The 23,148-nt window shown below is 43.7% G+C and overlaps 1 protein-coding gene across 9 annotated transcripts in view; it reads right to left on the reverse strand.

The window, feature by feature from the left end:
• ADGRL3 (adhesion G protein-coupled receptor L3) overlaps positions 1-23,148 on the reverse strand; it is a 524,212-nt gene that overhangs the window by 290,988 nt on the left and 210,076 nt on the right. The window contains exon 1 of one of the 9 annotated variants that reach the window (XM_054202407.1): positions 3,704-3,744. The exons of the other annotated variants lie outside the window; for them this stretch is intronic. Within the exon in view, the coding sequence (XP_054058382.1) occupies positions 3,704-3,737 (34 nt within the window). The 5' untranslated portion in view covers positions 3,738-3,744. Of the gene's footprint in view, positions 1-3,703; positions 3,745-23,148 lie in introns of those variants that run through there. 9 annotated transcript variants of the gene reach the window in all.

Genomic DNA, 23,148 nt, shown 5'->3' on the forward strand with positions numbered 1-23,148 from the left:
TAGCACAGACAAATACAAGTCCACATAGGAATACAAAAAGTGCTCATTATGTGAGACTAGAGCCTCGCAAGCAGCCACTCTGAAACAAGACTGTTCTCATGATTGATAAGAATTTGAATGCTACGCCGTGGCTCAAAGGGCAAACATGATCTCTGTAAGTATTAGGAGGTGAATCACAAGCAGAATTGGGAAAATGAAATTGCCCTGCATATGGTATTAATGAGTCCATTACCAGAACATGTACATTGTGGTGTCTATACTTCAAAAAGATTGGAAACTTTGAGAGGGTTTACAAAACAACTTAAGAAAATTTACTAAAAAAGAATTAAAAAAAAAGAGTAAAGTCTGGAAAGCCAGTTTTACAAGTGAGACACCAAAGCTGCTAAGTCTGTTTAACTAGTCCAAAACACCATTGTAGTCTGCAGGTATCTACAGAGGGAAGATATTTCTTAGAGTAGGGAGCTCTTCAATCTAGCAGAAAAAGGAGAGGGAGATGCAAGAGCTGGAAGTTGAAGTCCGATAAATTCAAGCTAGAAATAAGGTACATATTTTTAACAGTGGGAGTAATTTACCATGGAACACTTCACTTAGGTATATGATGTATTCCTTATCAGCTGAAGTCCCTAAATCATGACTGAGTATTTTTCTGGAAGATATGTTACAGCTCAAACAGAAGATACGGGAGCCTGATTCACAAATTACTGGGTGAGATCTCTATTGTGCAAACAGCCTGGCTTGTTGATCATAGGAGTCTCTTTGTATTAAAATACAAAGACCTATCTATTAAAATACAAGATCTATGAAGATTTGGGAGAAAGAAAACAGGAAGAGAGGGGGACATTTGGCAGCATGGAACCTGCTGAATTTATTATCTTAGAATTAAAAAAAAAAAACCCAAACAAACAAAGCCACAAAAAAACCTCCCACAACCAAAAAACCTCAGTCAGCTTTTATGCAGATACCTGCTGCGCTTATCCATGCAAAGAAGGTTTGTATCTTGCCTTTATTTAGTGGTCGTGAATAGACAAAAAAATGTTCCAGGACACCTTCTTTGAATTCCTAGGAATAAAAGACAGCAAGGAGGAAGAAGGGAATTGCTTAATGCAAACCAACAGATGGGATTTCAGTCAGAGGCTTGCTTTGTTTTCATAATGAACCATAATCTGTGTAATCTAAAACAGTTTTTATTTGCTGCAGTGAGACATAAAGACTGTAGCTATGGCATGTGAATTGTTTTCTCAACAATTCATCGTTACAGAAGGTACCTCTTCGTTGCTGAAGACACATTGGACCCTGGACCAGTGAGCCAGCTTAAGTTTAGGAAGATGAAAGCATAGGTATAGTACTACATTTTTAGCAGGTTTGTCTACCTTGGTTGGGTTTTTTTGGTGTGTGTGTGTTTGTTTTGTTTTTTAATTCAAACTTCCAATATGGCTATCTAATAAATTATTATAATTCTGCAAAGCCTATTAACTGGGCTCTAGGTGCTATTAGCCACGTAAAGTCTTTGCAGCGCACACCCTACATTATCAAATCAATGGCAGAGGCATTTAGGGTCCTAATATGATATTACTGGGATGGGATGGAGGCATTATTTCCCTAATCCTACTTCCCAGTCACAGTGCTGCAGGCGTCCCCAACACCAACATGGTCCCATAAGTCCTCTTTGACTGTGCAGCCGCTTGTGCCAGATGTGGGGAGTTGCAGAGAGCCAGCAGCGCTGCATAGAGGCAGGGTCTCCATTCTGCCAGCAGCTCTATACCACAAATCTCTAACACAAATCTGACACTCAGGCACAGCAGGGCACAGTATTACTATATTATATCATGTTATGTTATATTATACACCATACACAACATGGAAAGGTGAGCAATTCAATGGTAAGGCACAAAGCCAAGAAAAACTTAAGCTACCTGGAAGCCTGGAGCTACAAACAATGACTGCTACGTATATTGCTTATTATTTTGCTCAGGTCCAATACTTTGGTTTCAGCAACCTTGGACACCTACTTGTGGCTTCTCAGTATGCTTATATTCCCATAATGTTTTGCAATATAATATACTGACTTCTACTTATACATATTTCCCCATGTTATTTAAGTTCATCTTCATATTAAAAATAAATGGATTTAAAAATGTAGGCAGCTACATATATAAGCACTCTGCTTGAAAGACATACTTCATCTTTAAATAGCAGCAATCAATACGCACAGTACATAACCTAAATAAATTTCCATTATGAATCCTTAACGGATGCATGCTTTGGTCATTTTTATTACTAATATATTATTGATTTACAGAATACATTACCACCTTAGGCACTGGGATTTGCTGGAGTCCCTACATTCCATATGTAGTTTTACTCAAAATAGGAGCCGAAAGTCAATAACCCATTTACCACCAGTGTAGCCCCTCTACAGAGTTAGGTATTTTAATGATGGTCTGACTCTCATCGTGAAATCACTTGTCTTACAGTTGCATTTATAAGACATCATTATTAATGTAAAATCATCCATTAGGCCTGCTTGCTTATCTTTCACTCTATTGCCAAAACACTTCAGGAGTCACATTTTGGAAGAACACTGGCAAACTAACCTTGCAGATCCCTCACAGGGCAGAGCTTCTCTGAAATCAAAGCATCCGTTTGGGCTCTTTTGCTCTGAATCAATGAACAGTTTCTCTGTCTTTGTTGCCATTCACATCAGGGAGCGGTGATTGACTCCTGCAGTTGCCCAGGAGAAAGGGAACCAAACAGCTTTCTTTGATATGAATGCTAATACCAGCAGACAGGGAAAAGACAGCATGCCAATCAGTTCCCCCACTACCACCATAAACAGGCTGCGGAGAACACATGAGGAGAACTCAGTGAGGCTTCAGGAGAAGCCTACAATGAGATGTGAACATCATAATATTGTTACACAAATCAAATCCAAAATGTTTGTTTACCGCTGCTGACAAAAATGAAGGGGAAAAAAGGGTTTGGGTTACAGTCACTTTGGCGAAACAATCCTACATTGTTAACTTACAGATTTATGTTACTCGGGCGCAACAGCACATGTGTCTTGCCAGGATATTATCATGCCTTGGACAAGTTGAGCTTTATGTCAAAAGCTGAGCACAGAAATGGCAGAGATGCAGTATTGCAAGCATCATCTGTTCTTCAGCTGCTCAGTGACATGACTCTCCTGTAACCTCAAAATCAGCTGCTTCCAGAGTAAATCCAAAGTAATACATTGCTTTTCTGCTTTTAATACCTGTTAGGAAATGGATGAGAACCCAGCCCCTTGGAGAGAAAGGTCTGCAAGGAGGGACCCCTGCTTCCCTCCGTTTCTTCTTTGTTGTTTTTTTTTTCTTCCTTCTTTATTAATGCATATGAGGACAAAGGAATAAAATACGTACAGAGTAGGAGTGCTTTGCCCCCTTTTTGCAGAAGAACGAGTAATTGCAATAGAGACAACAGTAATCAAAAACACGCCTGAGAAAACAACAGCCACAAAAAACAAAAGTCATATCAATTGCTTAGGCCTCTCTGCACACAGAAGTTAAGTGAGGTGAAGCGAAAGAGTTTAATTCACTGAACTGACTAAAATTAAACAAATAAGCCATTTAAAAAGTGGAAGATAAGCTCCTAAAAACCTGTCTGTAAGGCACACTGTCACACCAAGTTTAAACTGACTTTTTTCACCCATTGTCCCATTTCTAACCTAAAGGCAAGGTGCTCACCCCCTCCTCTTCCATTTCTTTCCTATGCAGGGATGGCTCACAGCACGCGCGTCACAGGGGATGCCCAACAAGAGACAAATTTAGAAGCCAGTTCAGTCCTGGTCCTTGCTCCAACACCAGAGGAGACGGGAGAGTTTCAGCAGCATGTTCAGAGGTCCCTGAACATAACAAGAGCACAAGGGGAAAACATCACGTCAGGGTCCCTGCCTTGTCACCACACAATCCTTTCTCTCTTTGCGGAGATAACTTTGAGGATCAGCCAGAGTGCTGCGCAAGAGGCCCATCCTAGCAGATACAAAGCCTGACAGAACCAGAAGAGATCTGGCAGAGGCTCATGCAGGCTACAGTAGGGCTCTTGACAGCCCAAAAATGTTGGGGGGGGTGGGGGGAGGAAGCCTCACCTTTTAAGCCATACAGGAAAAAACTTCCAAAGGCCCAGCTGAACATCCATGAGGCATTTCATAAGCAGCCTTTTCTGCTTCCATCCTCATTCATCAGTGGCAACAAGAAAACAAGACCAAATGTAAAATCATTCTGACTGATGCCTGTTAATGGCCTGTCACACGTGGAGACAGTCCTAGAAATGATCGTTTTTCCATAGTGGCAACCCCTCTCAGTTATAGGGCAAATCCCATTTTCGTGAATGTTTACTGCATCACACCATCCCTGTTCAGCGCATGCACACAGAGCACTGTGATCCCAGTAAACAATGAGAGTTTATTTCCATGTATCTTATGCCAGGCAAGGATATGACAACGTGCCTTCTATGACAGCGTTACAGCACTGGTGGGCAAGGTAAGAGCAATTGATATCATCTACCTAGAAGCTGTGCAAGCATTTGACACTGTCCTGGATGACATCCTTGTCTCTAAAAAGGAAAGACATGGATTTGATGGATGGACCACTCACTGGATAAGGAACTGGCTAGATGGCCGCACTCAAAGAGTTGTGGTCAACGGCTTGATGTCCAAGTGTCAAGCAGTGACGAGTGGCATTCCTCTACTCTGCTCTCATGAGACCCCACCTGGAGTACTGTGTCCAGCTCTTGGGCTCCCCATGTAAAAAAGACACGGACCTGTTGGAGCAAGTGCAGAGGAGGGCCATGAAGATGATCAGGGGGCTGAAGCACTTCTCCTGTGAAGACTAGCTAAGAGAGCTGGGGCTGTTCAGCCTGGAGAAGGCTCCAGGGAGACCTTGTAGCGGCCTTCCAGTACTTAAAGGGGGCCTTACAGGAAAGATGGGGAGGGACTCTTTATCAGGGAGTGTAGCAATAGGACAAGGGGTAACAGTTATAAACTGCAAGAGGGGAGATTTAGATTGGATATCAGGAAGAAATTCTTTACTGTGAGAGTGGTGAGACACTGGAACAGGTTGCCCAGGGAAGCTGTTGAGGCCTCATCCCTGGAGGTGTTCAAGGCCAGGCTGGATGGGGCTTTGAGTAACTTAGTCTACTGGGAGGTGTCCCTGCCCATGGCAGGGGGGTTGGAACTAGATGATCTTTAAGGTCCCTTCCAACTCTAACCATTCTATGAAAATACCATATTTCTAAAGTCAAACTCTCTTTATTAGCAGAATTAAATAAAGAGGTGCCACAACTTCACTTCACTTCAAAGCCGTAGGCAGAGGTTTGCAGCAGCTGTTTCAATCAAATGTGTTATTTGCCCAGATCCACACTGAACAAAGCAAAGTGTAAGGCACAGCAGAACTGGAAGATAATATTCAAACAGTATCTCTCTCATTTTTAAACACACAGCCAACATGGCTCCATTGAAATATCTTCCAAACAAAACAAATATCTTGCAAAGATACTTTATATCTCAAATGAAATTTAAAACAGCAATGCAAACTAAATAAACAAACAGAACCTACAGGAAACCTTTCCTTTAAGCCCAACTAAAAAGCATAGTTGGATCCCACACGGTGGTTTGGGGGGCTTTTGTTTTTTTGTTTCCTTCTCCCCCTGAATCGTTTCAGCAAGTGAACCAGGGCAGAGAGACAGCAGGTAGGAGATGAGGAGGCTGGAGGCTATCAGTGGTGGAGAGCTTGGCTCTGTTGGTAAAGCCTGCCCATACTCTGCATCTTCCCCCCTTTATGATCGCACAGACCTTGGCATTGTGCTTCCCAGTGACCATTTTCTGCATCATCTTTGTGCTCCTGCCATACGAATGCTGTCAACAACCATCTTCATGCCTTGTCACTGTACGTGAGTGCATTCAGAAATATCATAATAACTTCCTGAGGTCATGAAGGTGAGGAACTCATCCAGGTCAGCATGCCATTACCCAGAGCAGCGGTCATTTTTGTTGCACATAAGCAGCAGCGTATCTTTTCTCCTTGACAATGGTAACAGTTTCTTTTCTACATCCTCCTTAATGGTCTTGGACTGGACCAACTCCTCCGTTTGGTAACTGTCTCTCTCGATGTTGTCCGCCACCCATCAAGGATGGGGCAGTTTCAAGGGATGCAATGATTTCTCCACCAGCACTAGCAGTACCTTATGCTTCAGAAGCCACACAGGCGTTGCACGAATGGAGGGAGCAGGAGACAAGGCTGAGAGAAGAGGCTTCTTTTTATTTTTATCCTCACATGGCCCTGTAGACATTCATCTCCTTCAGTTGCATCCTCATATTACATTCAAACACTGGACAGGGCCCAGATATCTGCTCTACCCCCCTGCTCCAGGGTATTCTCCAGTGTTGTCCTAGGATTAAAACCATGCCCCGCCAAAAGTGGTATTGCTGTACATCAGCTGCCTGAACCTCCAGGCAAAAACCTCTCCTCTTGCATGGGCTTGTTATCATAAGACGCTTGCATTTGCCTGCTAGCCACAGAATGATTGCACTCTATCTCACCAAGGCTTGGTCATATTTCCCTAGGCTTATATGTTCCACTTACCAGTGTGGCTGAGATTACACAGCAGCAGGTTTGGCAATCCAGAGCAAACTGAAAGGGCTATTGACTCACAGCATAGCTGCAAATATGGCAGTCAAATGTTTGGCAACCTCCTCTAGGACTGCATGTACAGAGAGAGTAGGTCTGTACCTCCAGCGCTCTGGGTCCCTGCAGCCCACGTGTGCTTCTGGCATTAGGTTTTCAGCCCTTCGCTGGGTCTTTCAGTTAGTTTTCTTTCCACCCTCCCTCCTTCTAACCTGCACACATCATGTAGATTCACTGCTAGGCAGTCTTTAATGTCTCTGGAAATTACGTGCTGGAGCCAGAGTTGTCAGCTATCTATCTAACAGAGTTAACTCTGCCTTCTCCCACATTTTGGTTCTGGGCAACAAAAGCAGTATTGCTCTGCCTGGGGCAAGGACACTCCTAAACCCCAGGCAGCCTTGGGCAGCGTTCCCAGCAACAGCTTCTCAGTCATACCTTGGGGTCACTGTTCTCCCATGAGCTGGGAAGCAAGTTTTATGGTTATTTTCTTATCTTTACCCTCCAGTTGGGTCTGTGCACAGACTCACGTCTTCCTGCTCCCGCAATGGAATTTTGTTCAAAATGAAAGTTTTTTCACGTGTTTGAGATCTTGCATATAGCTCTTTAACTTATTTTGATAGTGACAGTGGTTTTCTTTCTCTTCTCCTGTTAATCACACTCTCGTGTTGATGTACTGTTGGCAACAGTCCTGCTTTGAGTGGGAAGTTGAACTACAGACCTCCAGAGGTCCCTTTGAACCAGGACTGCTGTAATTCTTGTCCCTTGTGGGTCTCATTGGCACCACCATACTTGACACTTCATATTCCAGATAATACCCCAACTTGAACAGTTACTTCAGGAACAGAATTAGCAAAGGTAGAGCTACAACTACAGTACGCACCCTGACCACGTTCAGAGGCTGTCTCTCTCGCTTCTCCTAGCCTGGCTTCCTTCCTCCCCATACCAGGGAGGTTGCTATGGAGATTTCTTCAGAAACAAAAAGAAAAAGGGATACAAGAAATGCAAAGCTCTGAGAAGGGCATGGAAGAAAAAACAAACCTAGCAGTACATTATCTTTTGCATTAATAAATCCATTTTCCCCAAATCTTTACCCAGAAAGCTGCTGATGGAGACACGCCCTCAAACGCTCCTGCTCCACAGGCACATTTCCCATCATGCTGCATGGGCTCCTCACAGTACTGGGAGCCCCCGTGAACGGCACCCCAGCAACACACGATGCTAAAGGAGGCAGAGTTGGTACATACAAGTGCACACACATGCAAAAAGAGTTGTTAGATGACTTGGTGGTGGCAACTGAAACACACAGAGACAGCAGTTCTGCACGTAGCCCCTGCCCATACAAGCAGAGACCTCACCACCCAGAACATCCCACTAGCACTGCTTTTATGAGAGACCTGTCTTTGTTACGAGCCAGTTGCCTGAAATCAGGGAAAACCCAGGTCTGGGCCCTGCATGGGGGTGGCTGGGCAGCTCGTCAACACTAACATGGCACAGCTCCACACTACAGAGTGGGGACCGCTACATTTCATAGGGCAACATCAGGCTGAGGAAGCTGAAAACAGCCAACGCTTGGGCAAGCACTAGCAAGAAGCACCAGAAATGCCTGCCCTGGTCTTACAGCTTCTCCTACATGTCAGCGAAGGCGTGATCACATTGTCCCAGGGCAAGTGCTCCTACGTACTTACAGGGGCTACCATAAAAAAATGTCTCCTGCAATCCTGTCAAAAGAGCCTGCAATACATCTTTCACATATACGTGCTAGGTGGTTTATGGCTCTGGGTGGGTGTTCTTTTTGTTGTGGCTGTAAACCTGTGCGGCCTCCAGGGTTAGGGGCACAGGGAACTGACGAAAAAAAGTGGTGACAACAACTAGACAGAAAAGGTCCTAAGACCTTTCCCCCCCCCCCTTAGATTGTTGAGAATGCCTTAAGTAATCAGTACTGGCTTTTAATGCTTTCTCCGAGATGCCCAAGTGGCTCTCAAACCAAAAGAAACTGGCAGGCAAGAGAAAGGGAAGCGGGCAAAGCAAGGAAAAAGAACAAATGATAAAGGAAAAAAACCCAACAAATCAGAAAATACAGTGGTAAATTACTGCAGCTCCATTCACAGCAGTACTAAGGGCTGTTCAACGATCCTGCAGTCATCTATCACCAACACTCTAACAGGATGGAGAGAAGTAAGGTATGAAAGAGATTAGAAAATAGGTAGTTGTAACTACACCAATTGCTCCAGTTTTCCAGATTATACCTTATTTTAGCTCCTCAAAACAAATGTCAGCACCTGGTGGTTGTTTGGCGTTTTCAATTTCTCTGGATATTGACCTTGTTATCTTGACTTATTCCCAGCATATATGTTGATAGAGCAACATAAGGACCTTAACTAGAGTCTGAAGACAAACGCAGTCCCTTAGGTCAAAGCTATTTTACACACTTACGTAGGCTCAGTTCCCATAGCATTTGAGCGCATTTCACATTTTTCTGCCTGCCATGCAATGAGAGAGAGAACACACAGTATTTCTGTCCTCACTTTATACACCAAGGTATGAAGGGCTTATGGGCCAGCTCCACAAGGAACGGTCAGAAGAACTGGCATGAACCTTAGTGCAAGGACTGATTTGGGCCTTCAGCCAAAACCCAGTGCTCACCCCTGTGCTGCATCTTCTCTACGAACCTCAGTGTGGCAGAGCTGTCAGCATCTCTGGTAGCTTCACTGTTGCCACAGCAGCACGCAAACGCCTTGTTCCCACTCATCAGCCATCTCAGTGGGCCTCTCAACACATGGAAATACATCATGGAATCATAGAACTTCCTTGGTTGAAAGGGACCTTTCAGATCATCTAGTCCAACCATCAAACTAACTCTTGACAAAAACCATCACTAAACCACATGTCTAAGCACTATGTCTACCCATCTTTTAAATACCTCCAGGGATGGTGACTCAACCACTTCCCTGGGCAGCGTGTTCCAACACTTAATAAACCTTTCAGTGAAGAAACTTTTCCTAATATCCAGTCTAAACCTCCCCTGGCACAACTTGAGGCCATCTCCTCTTGTCCTATCGCCTGTTACTTGGGAGAAGAGACCGCCACCCACCTCTCTACACCCTCCTTTCAAGTAGTTGTAGAGAGCGATAAGGTCTCCCCTCAGCCTCCTTTTCTCCAGGCTACGCAACCCCAGGCCCCTCAGCCGCTTGTCACAAGACTTGTTCTCCAGAACCCTCACCAGCTTTGTTGCCCTTCTCTGGACATGCTCCAGCACCTCAATGTCTCTTTTGTGATGAGGGGCCCAAAACTGGACACAGTACTTGAGATGGAGCCTCACCAGTGCCGAGTACAGGGGGACAATCACTTTCCTAGTCCTGCCGGCCACACTGTTTCTGATACAGGCCAGGATGCTTCTGGCCTTCTTGGCCACCTGGGCACACTGCTGGCTCATATTCAGCTGGCAGTTGACCAACACCCCCAGGTCCTTTTCTGCCAGGCAGCTCTCCAGCCACTCTTCCCCCAAGCACTCGGCCTTCTTGAACCTCATATACCATTGGCCTCGGCGCATTGATCCAGCCTCTCCAGATCCCTCTGCAAAACCTTCCTACCCTCAAGCAGATCAACACTCCCACCTAACTTGGTGTCATCTGCAAACTTACTGAGGGTGCAGTGCACTCAATCCCCTCATCCAGATCATTGATAACGATATTAAAGACAACTGACCGCAACACTGAGCCCTGGGGAACACCACTTGTGACCACCCACCAACTGTATTGAACTCCATTCACCACCACTCTCTGGGCCTGGGCCATCCAGCTAGTTTTTTTACCCAGCAAAGAGTACTCCTGTCCAAGCCATGGGCAGCCAGTTTCTCCAGGAGAATGCTGTGGGAAACCATATCAAAGGCCCTACTAAAGTCCAGGTAAACAACATCCACAGCCTTTCCCTCATCCACTAAGCGGGTCACTTTGTCATAGACGGAGATCAGGTTTGTCAGGCAGGACCTGCCTTTCATGAACCCATGCTGACTGGGCCTGATCACCTGGTTGTCCTCCATGTGCCACATAAGGGCCCTCAGGATGATCTGTTCCATGACCTTCCCAGGCACCAAGGTCAGACTGACAGGCCTGTAGTTCCCCAGATCCTCCATCTGGCCCTTCTTGTGGATGGGGGTCACATTTGCTAGTCTCCAGTCAACTGGGACCTCCCTGGTTTGCCTGGACTGCTGGTAAATGATGGGAAGTGGCTCAGTGAGCACTTCTGCCGGCTTCCCCATCCAGTCCCATAGACCTGTGTATGTCCAGGTGTTGGAGTAGGTCCCTCACCATCGCCCTTTGGATTACAGGGGTTTCATTCTGCTCCCCACCCGTATCTACTAGCCCAGGGGTCTGGGTACTCAGGGAACAATCGATTCTACTACTAGGGACTGAGGCAAAGAAGGCATTAAGTACCTCAGCCTTCTCCTCATCCTTTGTCACCATGTTACCGCCTTCATCTGACAAAGGATGGAGACTCTCCTGAGTCCTCCTTTTGTTACTAATGTATTTAGAGAAACTCTTTTTATTGTTCTTAACATCCAAAGCCAGGTGAAGTTCTAGCTAGGCTTTGGCCCCTCTAATTTTCTCCCTACATAGCCTTACAACATCTTTGTAACCTTCCTGAGTGGCCTGCCCCTTTTTCCAAAGGCTCTCCTTTTTTTTTCCCTGAGTTGTAACCATATCTCTCTGTTCAGCCAGGCCGATCTTCTCCCCCAACAGCTTGCTTTTCAGCACATGGGGACAGCCTGATCCTGCACCTTTAAGACTTCCTTCCTGACAAATGTCCAGCCTTCCTGGACACCTTTGCCCTTCGGGACCGCCTCCCAAGGGACTCTGTCAAACAAGCTCCTGAAAAGACCAAAGTCCGCCCTCTGGAAATCCATGGAGGCAGTTCTGCTGACCCCGCTCCTTGCTTCTCTGAGAATCAAAAACTCTATCATTTCATGATTATTGTGCCTAAGACAGCCTCCACAAGCCACATCCCCCACAAGTCCTGATGTTTACAAACAACAGGTCCAGCAGGGCTCCTTCCCTAGTTGGCTCCCTCACCAGATGTGTCAGGAAGTTATCCCCAGCACGCTCCAGGAACCTCCTAGACTGTTCCCTCTCAGTTGTATTGTATTCCCAGCAGATATCTGGTAGGTTGAAGTCTCCCACCAGGACAAGGGCTAGTGATCTTGAGACTTCTCCCAGCTGCTTGTAGAATATTTCATCTACATCTGCATCCTGGTTGGGTGGTCTATAACAGACTCCCACCATGATAACAGCCTTGTTGACCCTCCCCATAAACACTCCATGCTATTGTCACCATCAGTAACTTCTAGACATTCATAACACTCCCTGGCATACAGGGCCACCCCACCTCCTATCCTTCCTTGCCTGTCCCTTCTGAAGAGTTTGTAGCCATCTAATGCAGCACTCCAGCCATATGAGTCATCCCACCACTTTTCTGTGATGGTGACTACATCATAGTTTTCCTGCTGCACAATGGCTTCCAGCTCCTCCTGTTTGTTGCCCATGCTCTGTGCATTAGCGTAGAAGCACTTCAGTTGGGCTACTGGTCCTGACACTTTTTTGCTGGGAGAAGCCTTAACTCCTACCTGTCCATTCCCAGGTGCAGTCATAGTTTCTAACCCATCAGTGACCCTCGTATCTCTGCTGCTGGTTTCATCCCCTTATCCCTTCAAATCTAGTTTAAAGACGGCTCAATGAGCCCTGCCAATTCCTGTGCGAAGATCCTTTTCCCTCTTTGAGTCAGGCATACCCCATCCGTCTCCAGCAGACCTGGTATGGTGTAAACCAACCCGTGATCCAAAAACCCAAAGTCCTGCTGCTGACACCAGTCTCGGAGCCAGGTATTAATCTGCTGGCTGCTCTTGTTGCTTCTCTCATCCTTCCCTGTGACTGGAATGGCAGAGGAGAACACTACTTGTGCACCTGACCCCTTAACCAGTCGTCCCAAGGCTCAGAAGTCTCTCTTGATCACCCTTGGTTTTCTTGTTAACAGTTCATCTCTGCCTGTCTGAAAAAATAGTAGTGGGTAGTAATCTGAAGGGCTTACCAGGGAGGGAAGTTTTCTTTTTACATCTTTAACCCGGGCCCCAGGGAGGCAGCAGACTTCCCTGAGAAGTGGGTCTGGTCTGCATATCAGGCCTCCCGCTCCCTTCAGGATGGGGTCACCTACTACAGTGACCTGACATGAGACCAAGCATCTCATCAGTGGTCATAAGGAAAGTTTGTGCAAAAGCAGGATGCTCAGCTTAGCTGTTTTTGCTAGCCAGCTGAGAGCTGGAAAAGTTTGGGGAAGGGAAGTCACCACTCTGCTCCTCTCCTTGCCTCCATGACAGCCCTTGGGACCGGTCAGAGCACTCACAGGCAGCGTTCTACTGCAAGGCATGCAGGTAAGCAGCCCACATGCATATGCCCAAAAGCACAAAGCCCTGTTATTGAGCACTATCCCTTGCAAGCATTCCCACATCAAGGAAGTTCCTAATAAATCCTCTAGCTTTCAGCAAGGTCACTAAAAGATCAGATATTGACTTGATAGGTAGGAGGAGGTGAGGCAGTTCAGCTCTGCAGAACAGATGTAAGGCACAAATCCTTTGCTGAAAAAAAGCCTACAGCCTGAGATGAAGGTACAACAGCAAGACACATCTTCTTCAGGGACAACTGACCCATCACAGAAGCATCCCAGTTTAGTATTAACTTGGAGGCTGGCCACTACAGCACACCCCTTCGTGGGATGGCTTCCACTCAAGCAAAAGCTAAATATCCTCTTTACAAGCATGATGAGAATATACTAAAACAGCTTCTTCATCTTGGAAAACACACAACAGAGAGATACGTTTGATTTGTCTAACATCAGTAATGGTATGAAGAAGGTAAATAGGAAATAACTGTTTAGTACTTTTCATAATACCGCAAATGAGGGAAGCCAATAAGCTACTCCCAGTGTTAAGGTTCAAACAGGGATAGTGATGTATTTTTGCACTTAACATATAATGACCTTAGGAACTCAATGCCACGGGATAATGTAGAAGCCAAAGAGACATTCAAAAAGAACTAGAAAATTTCACATAGCACAAGGTCCGTCGGTGGCTGTAACCTGACAGTCCGGATGTTATCTCTGCATTAGAAAGTCTTTACATCAGAAACAGAACGTATGCCAGGAGAACAATCACAGACATTACATTATTCTCATACGACTTTTCTCTTCATTGCATCTTCTGTTAATTACTGCTGGAGACAGGACACTGGGTCAGGAAGTCTTCAGCCTGACCCAGTAATGCTTTCCTTAGGGATGTTCTTACTGCTTGGAACAGAAAAAAGAGTAAGGTAAGGTATCTTCTAGCATTCCCCTAACAAAAACGTGAGAAAGAAGGGGAAATTAGAGCTAATTAATATAAGTTGACTTCTACCCAGCTATTTATTATTCAGAGAAAAACCTGGAGAAGTACATGTGTACGTTTATTTCCTCTCCCCTGCACCCCCTTGCTGTATTAAATAAGATATCATTGCATCAGTGTAAAAAGTTATTTCCTAAAGAATAGATTTGCAAAGCTTCCAACCAGCTTAACACCGCTTTCCCTGAACTCTATGTTAAAACTCCCATTGAGTTCAGTGATAGCACTGAAGGGAGGGAGCAATAGCAGCAGGGGAGAACACATCTCACATGCTAATCCTCCATCTAAAGCTAAAAGTCACTAAGGGAAACATTCAACAGGAACTCAACACACATTACCTGCCTCTATCACTAAAACCTAAGGATTCAAACGGAACAAACAGCTCTCCGATACCAACACGCCAAAGTCAAGTGTGATCACAGGAGCATTGCCGGGCTCGTCATTCGCACAAAAGCAGTGAAAATGGGGGCAGGCTAGTGGCCTCAGCTCCAATACATCCTTATACTCTGCTTTGGCATAGTGTTAATTCTTGTTTCGCATGCAAGCATAATCTGGATCATGTTGTTACATACAGGTCTGTATTTGTGCATCCCACCAAGTCACTGACTTTCAAGAGATTTCGCTAATGATTAACTTCCAACCTGTTTGGTAAGAATAGTAACAAGGCAAAAGAGAGAAACCTGATCAGCACAGAAACAGCTATAGTTTCAGCTCCGCCCATTCTAGACACCACAGGAATCCAGTGTATTCACTACTTTGCTAAGCTACCATCTTCTAGCTCCCATAGGTGGGCACATATGGCAATGAGCAATGCACCATTAATCCAAAAACTGTATTCAAGTCTCAGGATATCCCACAAGAACAGAAGAAGAGCCAGTCCACGTGACAGCGGGATCTTGCTCTGCCTTCCAGTCATCAAAATACCCTTCCTAGTTCACCCCCTGCTGCCAACTCTGCAGGAACCAACCACCTCTAAATCCTTTCTTCCTGGATGTGGGCCAGCATCCTAGGGGTTAATTATAAGATAAATACTGATCAAATCCAGTCTATCCCACACCCATCCAGATGGCGCAACTGTCAAACAGCTCTGTCACTGTGTAAGAAGAATTAATTGTGCTACTGGTCCTACTGTAAGCTCACGGCAAAGTTACATTTTAAAAGTCAAATTAATTTTGAGACTTCATTTTCTTCTTGCCATTTTAAACCACCATAAAAAAAAAAAAGATGCAATATTTCTGGAATATAATAAAACACTTTCGCATGATCTCTAGCACGGTTCCAATAATACACATCACTCAGCTTTTATGGCTTCTTCCAGCAAGCCTCACGTGAGATCCACACAATGATTCAGGAAAGGCTTGCCCTCCCTCCCTCATACATACCAAAGGCACTTTTCTGACATATTTTAATCAAATCTATAGGTTGCATAAAACTAACAAGGTATTGCTTTACACAGTACACTGCCATTCAAGAGTTGCCTACTAAAAGAGGAAAAAAGTTTACCGAGCATTTATAATGGCATTTTATAAGTGTTTTAAATATTGATATAATATATATATAATACATTGAAAATAAAGAGGTGTAGTGAAATACAGTAACAGCCTGGACAGATGCAATCACAGGGCTATTTCAGAAAGTATCTGCCGAGACCCCCAAATAACATAGCCAAGAAAGAACCATCAGAGGAAGAGAGTCACTGAAACAATAAATTATTGCATTAAAAGAAAATAAAACCTCAGAAGAGTCACTTTGCTTAGCAGAAGTCACCAAAATCACATGACATACAGCAGCATCCAACTGAAAATAATATCTAGGCCTGAATAACTGGTTACTGCATTACTCTTTCTCCTTCTCTCCTATGCTAAGGAACATGAGAATTGCAGCTTTCGGTCTGCTTGAGGTTTCTGTACAATTGTATTTTAGGGCATTTTAGGGCCTTCTAAAAAATAACAAAGGTGATCTCTGAAAGTTAGTGTAGGGGGTGGTAATAAAAATATTTAAAAAATTAAAGAGGGAAAAACAAAAGCAAGAGAACCACTACCTTCCAGCCTGGTCCAGGACAGTATTTCCCAGTCCAACCACCCCAAGTTATCAGACCATTTGTGCCTACACCTCCCTTCAGGCATGAAGGTTACATGAATGACACCTCCTTACTGTCTGCAGGACAAGCTCCCAGGAGCTGCCTCCGCTGGATGAAGGCAAGGGCGAAATGACTTAGGGGCTAAAAATCCTAGTCTACAAGAAGTCATCCAAAGCTTTAGCAGCTATCCCACAGTTGTTCCAAGCCAGTGAACTGCTGATCTACAGACCAACAAGACTTGGAGGGTGCACAGGACCCTGTGGAACAAAACTGCGCAGATTTTCAGGACAGGGTTATTGCATGCTGAGACGAAGAGAAGCAACGTGTTTGAAAAAAGAAAAGTTTCTTTCTTCTATTACTGCTAGTCACCATTCTACAATGTGGTTTAAAAGATGGGGAAACAATGATTAAAAACTGTCACGTTTCCACTAAAGTGAAAACTGGAGCATCTGTATCTGCGCTGTTGCTTACTATGCCAGTTCGCACAGAGGGGTAGCCCCAAGGCTAGCGAGCTGCAGGTAGCTGCAGACCACCTTGCGCAGCTGGACAGCCCAGCATGAGCAGAAAGCGCCATCAACTGCAAGAACAACATTTTTTGGAATAGCAACTGCTGCCTAGCTCTGGAGTCTGCATCCAGAAGATGACCCAGTGAGCAAAGGTTTGAGGAAATCAGCCTTCCCCTATATTTCTACCTGCAAAGGGAAGAATATGGCTAAGGCCAAGCCTTGGTTGCACCAGCCTACCAGAGACCTATGGGTTACTGCCTCTGGCTGTATTTCTGCTATCCTCACCTGCAAGGCCTGTAGACCCACTTGAAGACATCATCTGCAAGGGGGTGTCTTGTAAAGCCCTTTTGCATTACTCAGAAGGAATGTATTAAGACCTATTTCTGGATGGGGGAAGGGAGGGGAGGGAAGATTTAAAGCCAGCTTTTAAAATACTATTTCTAGGTTAAGAGTCAGTACATTTTCACTCTACCACGAGAACCGACTTCAAAAACAAGCAGGAAATGTTCAGGCTACACCACCAGTATTTCAATTTTGAGGACAGGAGCTTTTCTGAACGAAACGTGAGCGTGCATCCTACAAGGCCTGCCACACGTACAAATGCTTTTCCCACCAGACAATCATTTGCCAGTTACCCAATATAACGTGTGTGTTCTGTGACAGACAACACAATATACTAACAAAAAAGTTTGCTACTACTTTACCAGATTTCATCATTTTTTCTCACGACAAAAAAAGGGTACCTATTTTTACATTTCGTTCTGTGATCCATCACTGGTTCATCTTCAAATTGCACTGTTACTGGTAATACCAAAAAGTTAGAAAAAACCCACAGAATCTAAAATTTTATTCTAGCATAACCTGCACCTGTTTTTATGGTTTACTTGACACACACGTGGATTAAGAAAGTATGCTTGTCAGGTTGGTGGTGTGCAGTATGTATAGCACCCAGAAGAGCTGTCTGGGAATGTTCTGACAAAACTTGTTCTTTCATCTGAAAATGGTGATCTGTCAAAACTAAATCTGTTCAAGGGAAGAGTGGAAATTCTGAGAAATCTTTTTGGGAAAAAAAAAGCGTATAAAACAAAAACTTCCAAATTGTCAAAATGTCCAACTTAAACGTCTTCTAAATGAAGAGATTAAACTAATCTTAAATGCCTTTTCATTTCCAAGTACGTATTAATCTTTTTTTCAATCAAGTTTAAAAAAGTTGAAATTAAAACACGGTACTTCCAAATACCATAAATCCAATATTTTCACTGATGAGTTCTCATGTCCTTTTCCCCACTCCCAAATTATACATTGACTAAATTTGAGAGACTAGCATTCCAGTCAGGATGGGAAAATTTTCCTTTCTTTTCCTCATAAAACCATTTCGGCATGATCAAAAAAGCCTTTTTTCCTCTGGCTCTTCTCAGCAGATGGGAGTCTGCACTGTCGCAGCCACAGACACAGCCACACTCTATTGAGTTCCTTTAGGATTAGGATTTTATGGAACAAACCATCTCTAATGAATGTTAAATATGAGAAATAGAAGACTGTTTAAGAAAGACAACCATGTTCATCATAAATTTCAATTTCTTAGAGAACATCAGAAAAAAATCCCCATTGCCCACAGCAAAATCTTGCTGTAAGTCATACATTTTAGAAACTAGCTGTGGCACAGGAAGAGAGATCCCTGATTATTTTTTTTTTTTTTTACTTTTTTCTTGGTTTCTGATGAAAGTAACCTCTCTGACAACAAATGCAACACAACAAAAAGACAGACTCAGGTGAAGCAGTTATAGCAGCAAAAACATCAAAACCTTCTTCCTCTGAGCTAAAATTACCACTGCCATTTCAACCTGCGCTTCTGACATTCCAGACATCTGAAAAAAGAATATTCCTTCTCAGCTCCCGTCAAACTCTGACTCAACTGGGAAAATCTGAAATGCAAGCATCTACCTGGTCATTCCCCGTCAGGACCATATGGAGAAAAAAACAACACTCCCAGGAGGTTCTTGCAGAATTTTATTCCCTTACCTGAATGGCTTTTTTCCCCACATCAAACAGTTTAATAATGTCTTCCTGCGTTGGGACCTCACCTAGTTGCAAAGTTGTAAGACAGGGGACACCACAACACCACTATTCAAAAGTTTGCCAAATTGAGGAGCACGAGTTGTCAGAAGTGTAGTGATCATCACACCCATTAAAGCCTGGCTGAATAGCTAGATTTAAGACAGTCATATTAACAATTTATTGCCTTTTTTAATATAGGGAAATGCAACACGGCACAAGCACAGCTGACGGTGAGTATCTGACAACCAGTTTCTGCAGGCGACCTTTGGGGTGGATGATGTCAGTGAGCTGTGGCACGGGAGTCAGCTCCCCAGATTGACAGTAATGGGCAACTTTAGCGGGTCACAGCTCCTGAGCACCTAATTGCAACTTGAAAACCCGAGTCCTGGGTTATTAATGTTACTGCTGATAAACTCTCCGCTATGTTTCCCCCCACGGCCATTATTGCTTTTATGATTGTTTTGAAGATACAGTCAGTGTGATTCATGTGATGAGCACCACATTAAATCTGTTTTTAATAAATGCACGGCTCAATATTCCTGCTGGTTACCTCTCTTTTGGCTCAGCGACATCCCCTCCAGCCCTGAGACTACCATGAATCTATGATACCGGCTGTGCCAAAGCATTCGGTTTGAGCTAACTCCTCCATACTTGTGAGTCTCCTGCTTTCTGTTGGGAGAAAAGATACAGTTTCAATCTCCTCAGGGAAATCAGATCACCCATTATTTCAAGCTTTGCCTTACACATTTGCAATGCCCTCGCTGGTTTGCACTTTGCCGGAGGCAAAATCCAGACGCTTTCTTGTCAGCTAAGCATAGGGCAGAACAACTGAAAACTCCTCTTTTTATTAATCGCAACCTGTTAACTAATAAACACCATAAAACAAAAAGCAAACAGATTTCAAACTTTATTCAAGACCTACGTGGCACATAAAATCATCTGAAGCACAAGTGTTGCTTAAAATGAGTATATCCTGCCTGCCACTTGTGGAAAATTAGATAGGCAATAAATGTCCCCTTAATGTCATTTATCTCCAAAAACCTGCATGTCTCAAGACCGAGCTGCAATTTCAATTTCACTCCACGGCTGTAGCAGAAGCCTGCCAGTGTGATTCAACTCTGACAAGCAGCTTGGTTTAAGAAAAAAAAAAAAAAAGAAAGAAAAAAAAGAAAAAAAGGCAGGGCTCTGATTTTATTATCTCCGTAATTTCCATATTAAATGCGCACAGCACATACACACAAAGACTGCAGGCTTTTGGGGTTCTTTCAGAAAGTGGAAACAGAGAACAACAATGCCTCACTGCCGGTCCCCCCAAAAGAGAGCCTGGAACCTGAAGATCAGCCCAAGATATGTCTTTTTTGCACATTATTGTAAGTAATAGAAGTTCTTCGGGCAAATTAAACCACTGTTGTTGCTGTGTAATTTAATGGCATTTATTGGAGCTGCACAAGTGTAACTAATTATCCCTGTAGAAAAAAATTTATAAAGCTGTGTTTTCCCCAACACAGCAGAGGAAGAATAACCACCTTTCTTACCTCTAATTTGCTAGCGGGAATTTTTAGCAATATTGTTGTCATCAGGAAGGAGATGTTACAGCACAATAACTTAGTCAAAGCAGGTGAACTCTTTACCATCAAAAAGAGCATTTCTGTTCAGCAGATTCCTGAGCAACCAAATATTCAAGTCTCTTTAAGAGCTGAGCAATTGATGTAAAGCATGCGTTTTCTTCCTCGTTGCCTCTGGAGGCAGAGCCCGCCATCTCTGTCACCTGCTGAGAATACTGAGTTCGAAGAAAACATCTGCATCATAGCCTCTGGTACAACACTGGCATTACAGGAGAACCCAAACCCCTGCATAGTTTAGAGCTGGCATTTTTAAGAAGTTTTTGTTCTGTTGAACGCTGAACATAGATATCCACAAAAGTACTAGAGTTCTGACATCTTATTTACTTCCTAACTTCCCACGAATTTCAATGTCAGCTGAACTGCTTAATTACTTTTCTGGATCCAGCTGTAGCTCCCTTAAAGCTCCTTAAAAATCCCTGCCTGAGTAGGAATTGTGTGCCTGATCAGTAGGCAGCTCATATTGCCTGTGTACAGCTCCCCTTGTGCTTAGGGACTGCAGCTGAAAAAAACCTGATATATGCGGAGAGTCTATCTCCTTTCAGGCTATGTGTGCAGCATCCCTAAACTCCCTCTTCAGCAATACAAGCCTTACAGATAGAGCAATGCTTGCATGCACATTAACGTACCTAGCAGTTAATATCAGAGCCCAGTAACTTTTCAACACACTACCCTTCTGTTGCCCCAAGCACACCTATAAAAAAATGTTAGGCTCTCAAGTTGAGCCCAAATGCCTACCCAATTAATGTAGCTGTCATTTATCTCAATGTTTTTGACATTAATATGGCACTCCAGCATCCTGCCAGTGATATAATGCCAATAGGATCAGATCTTGTTAGGCAGGGATGCAAGGAACAGCATTTCATGAATTTTTTTAATGACCTTCAGTATTCCCCCCATAATCCAGGCTGTTTAATCAAAACTATAAAAAAGGACAAAGTTTCAGCAAAGGCAGTTTAGCCACTCTGCTGTTCTCTTCCCCTGTTACCGTCACTACAACTGCATTGCCATAAATGTCTGTAGCACCTTCCCAAGCACATAACGATGACACAGATGACACTCTCTGTGCCCCAGAGAACTTAATTTCTGACACATCTCGAGACAAAGATCAACAGTTCAAGCAGGAGAGGGGAAGGGCTCACCCTGGAGACAAGGGAAGCGACTGACGGCACAGCAAAAAGGTAGAAGGGAAAAAAGTTATCGAGGTGTTTTGTTTTGTTTTTTTCACTAAAGGCAGCTGGAAAGAAGAGGGGAGTAGGTAAGGAAGAACAAAGAAATGATTCAGTGGCATATAAAATAGGAGGAAATAAGAATCTCTACCAAAACACAGGAAGAAAGAGAAAGCCAGTGAAGAGATTGATGAGAAGCAGCAAGTGTTGTGAATGTGGAGAGCATCCTCATGTGTCTCACTCAAAATGTCAAGACAGTCTCAGAGCATCCACGGCACATTTAACTCCTGGCACAAAGGGTCTACAGTGACCTTGAGTGCGGAGATCTGTTTAAAGGACCGCAAGCTTCTAACATTTAGAAGACAAAAAAAAACTCTTTCCAAAACAATACAATTAAAGTCCATCGCATTCCCCTTCTGGTTGTTAACTCCAAGCCTTGTTCCTGCAGCTCTTTCTTCACCAAATTATTTACTAAATACATTAACATAAATGGAACCAAAAGATTTATTTTTAATTAAAAAAAGAGAGAAAGAGACCTAAGCACACTGTTAATATTGCCAATGCCTTTCATGACTTCATTAAAAAAATAAATTTTTAAGATTCACCTTTAGTAACTATTGTAATAGAGCTATTTTTCATTGACTCGGTGAAATTCCTTTCACATTCCTTTTACTATGAGAATGAAATGTAAAAACAGATCTCATTTTTCCAAAACAGAGACTTCCTCCAATAAGGAAGCAAAACAGCTAAATTATTTAACTGCCATGTATAGGAACAGTGAAAGGAAAATTAAATCATTAGCCTTCTTCAAAACAGGAAAAGAAAGCAATCTCTCATCAGATACTTGCTTCTTCAGCTATGAATGTTGCACTAATTGTATTCAGAAGCACACAGCAAGATTATTAGGAGAACAGGAGGCACTTTCTAGCACTTTCAAAATTGAATTTGTCTGTCTTCCAGGTCTTCCTGCATTGCCTGAGTTCTCCCAACAGCTAACAGCTCCCCGGCTCTCAGAGGGCAGCAAATCTCCATGATCCCTAGTCTGAAGGGATGTGGTCAGAGGTAAGGTACTAGTGAGTAGCTTCCAGAGATCTGACCCACGTATTAAAGACAAAAGAGCCACACATCACATGAAGGAAGCTGATTCAGAGAGTAGCAGAGACATGCATTTTATCTCCCCTTCTGTTATCTCCCTTCGCTCCTTCTGGCAGGCAAGAGAAGGAGCAGCCAATGTGGATGCACGTGATACACCACCAACACAACACGGGCTCTCGACCACAAAGCCCGAAAAAGCTGCATGTTTCACAAGCTGCTTCCCAGCAATCCAGACTTCCCGACACTTACCAGGCGTATAAACTGCTATTTACGCCTATTCAAAGAATGTCTCCGTGTCCCAAAGTGCCAAACAATGAAGCCGAGAGCTTTGAGCTAATCCAGCGCTTGCTGTACAAAGGAGTACTAAACTGTAAGTAACTGCAAAAATCTAAGCAGAATTAATACCTATTTTCCCCCTGAAGGAAGAGTGAGTAGCAGAAACAAAAGGCTATTACGCTTTAGATAAATGTATGAGGGATTAAGATTTCCTTTTAGATATAAAACAGAGTGAAAACATAATTTGTTTCAACGACAAT

This window comes from Rissa tridactyla, chromosome 5 (assembly GCF_028500815.1).
Source record: "Rissa tridactyla isolate bRisTri1 chromosome 5, bRisTri1.patW.cur.20221130, whole genome shotgun sequence".
NCBI lineage: Eukaryota > Metazoa > Chordata > Aves > Charadriiformes > Laridae > Rissa > Rissa tridactyla.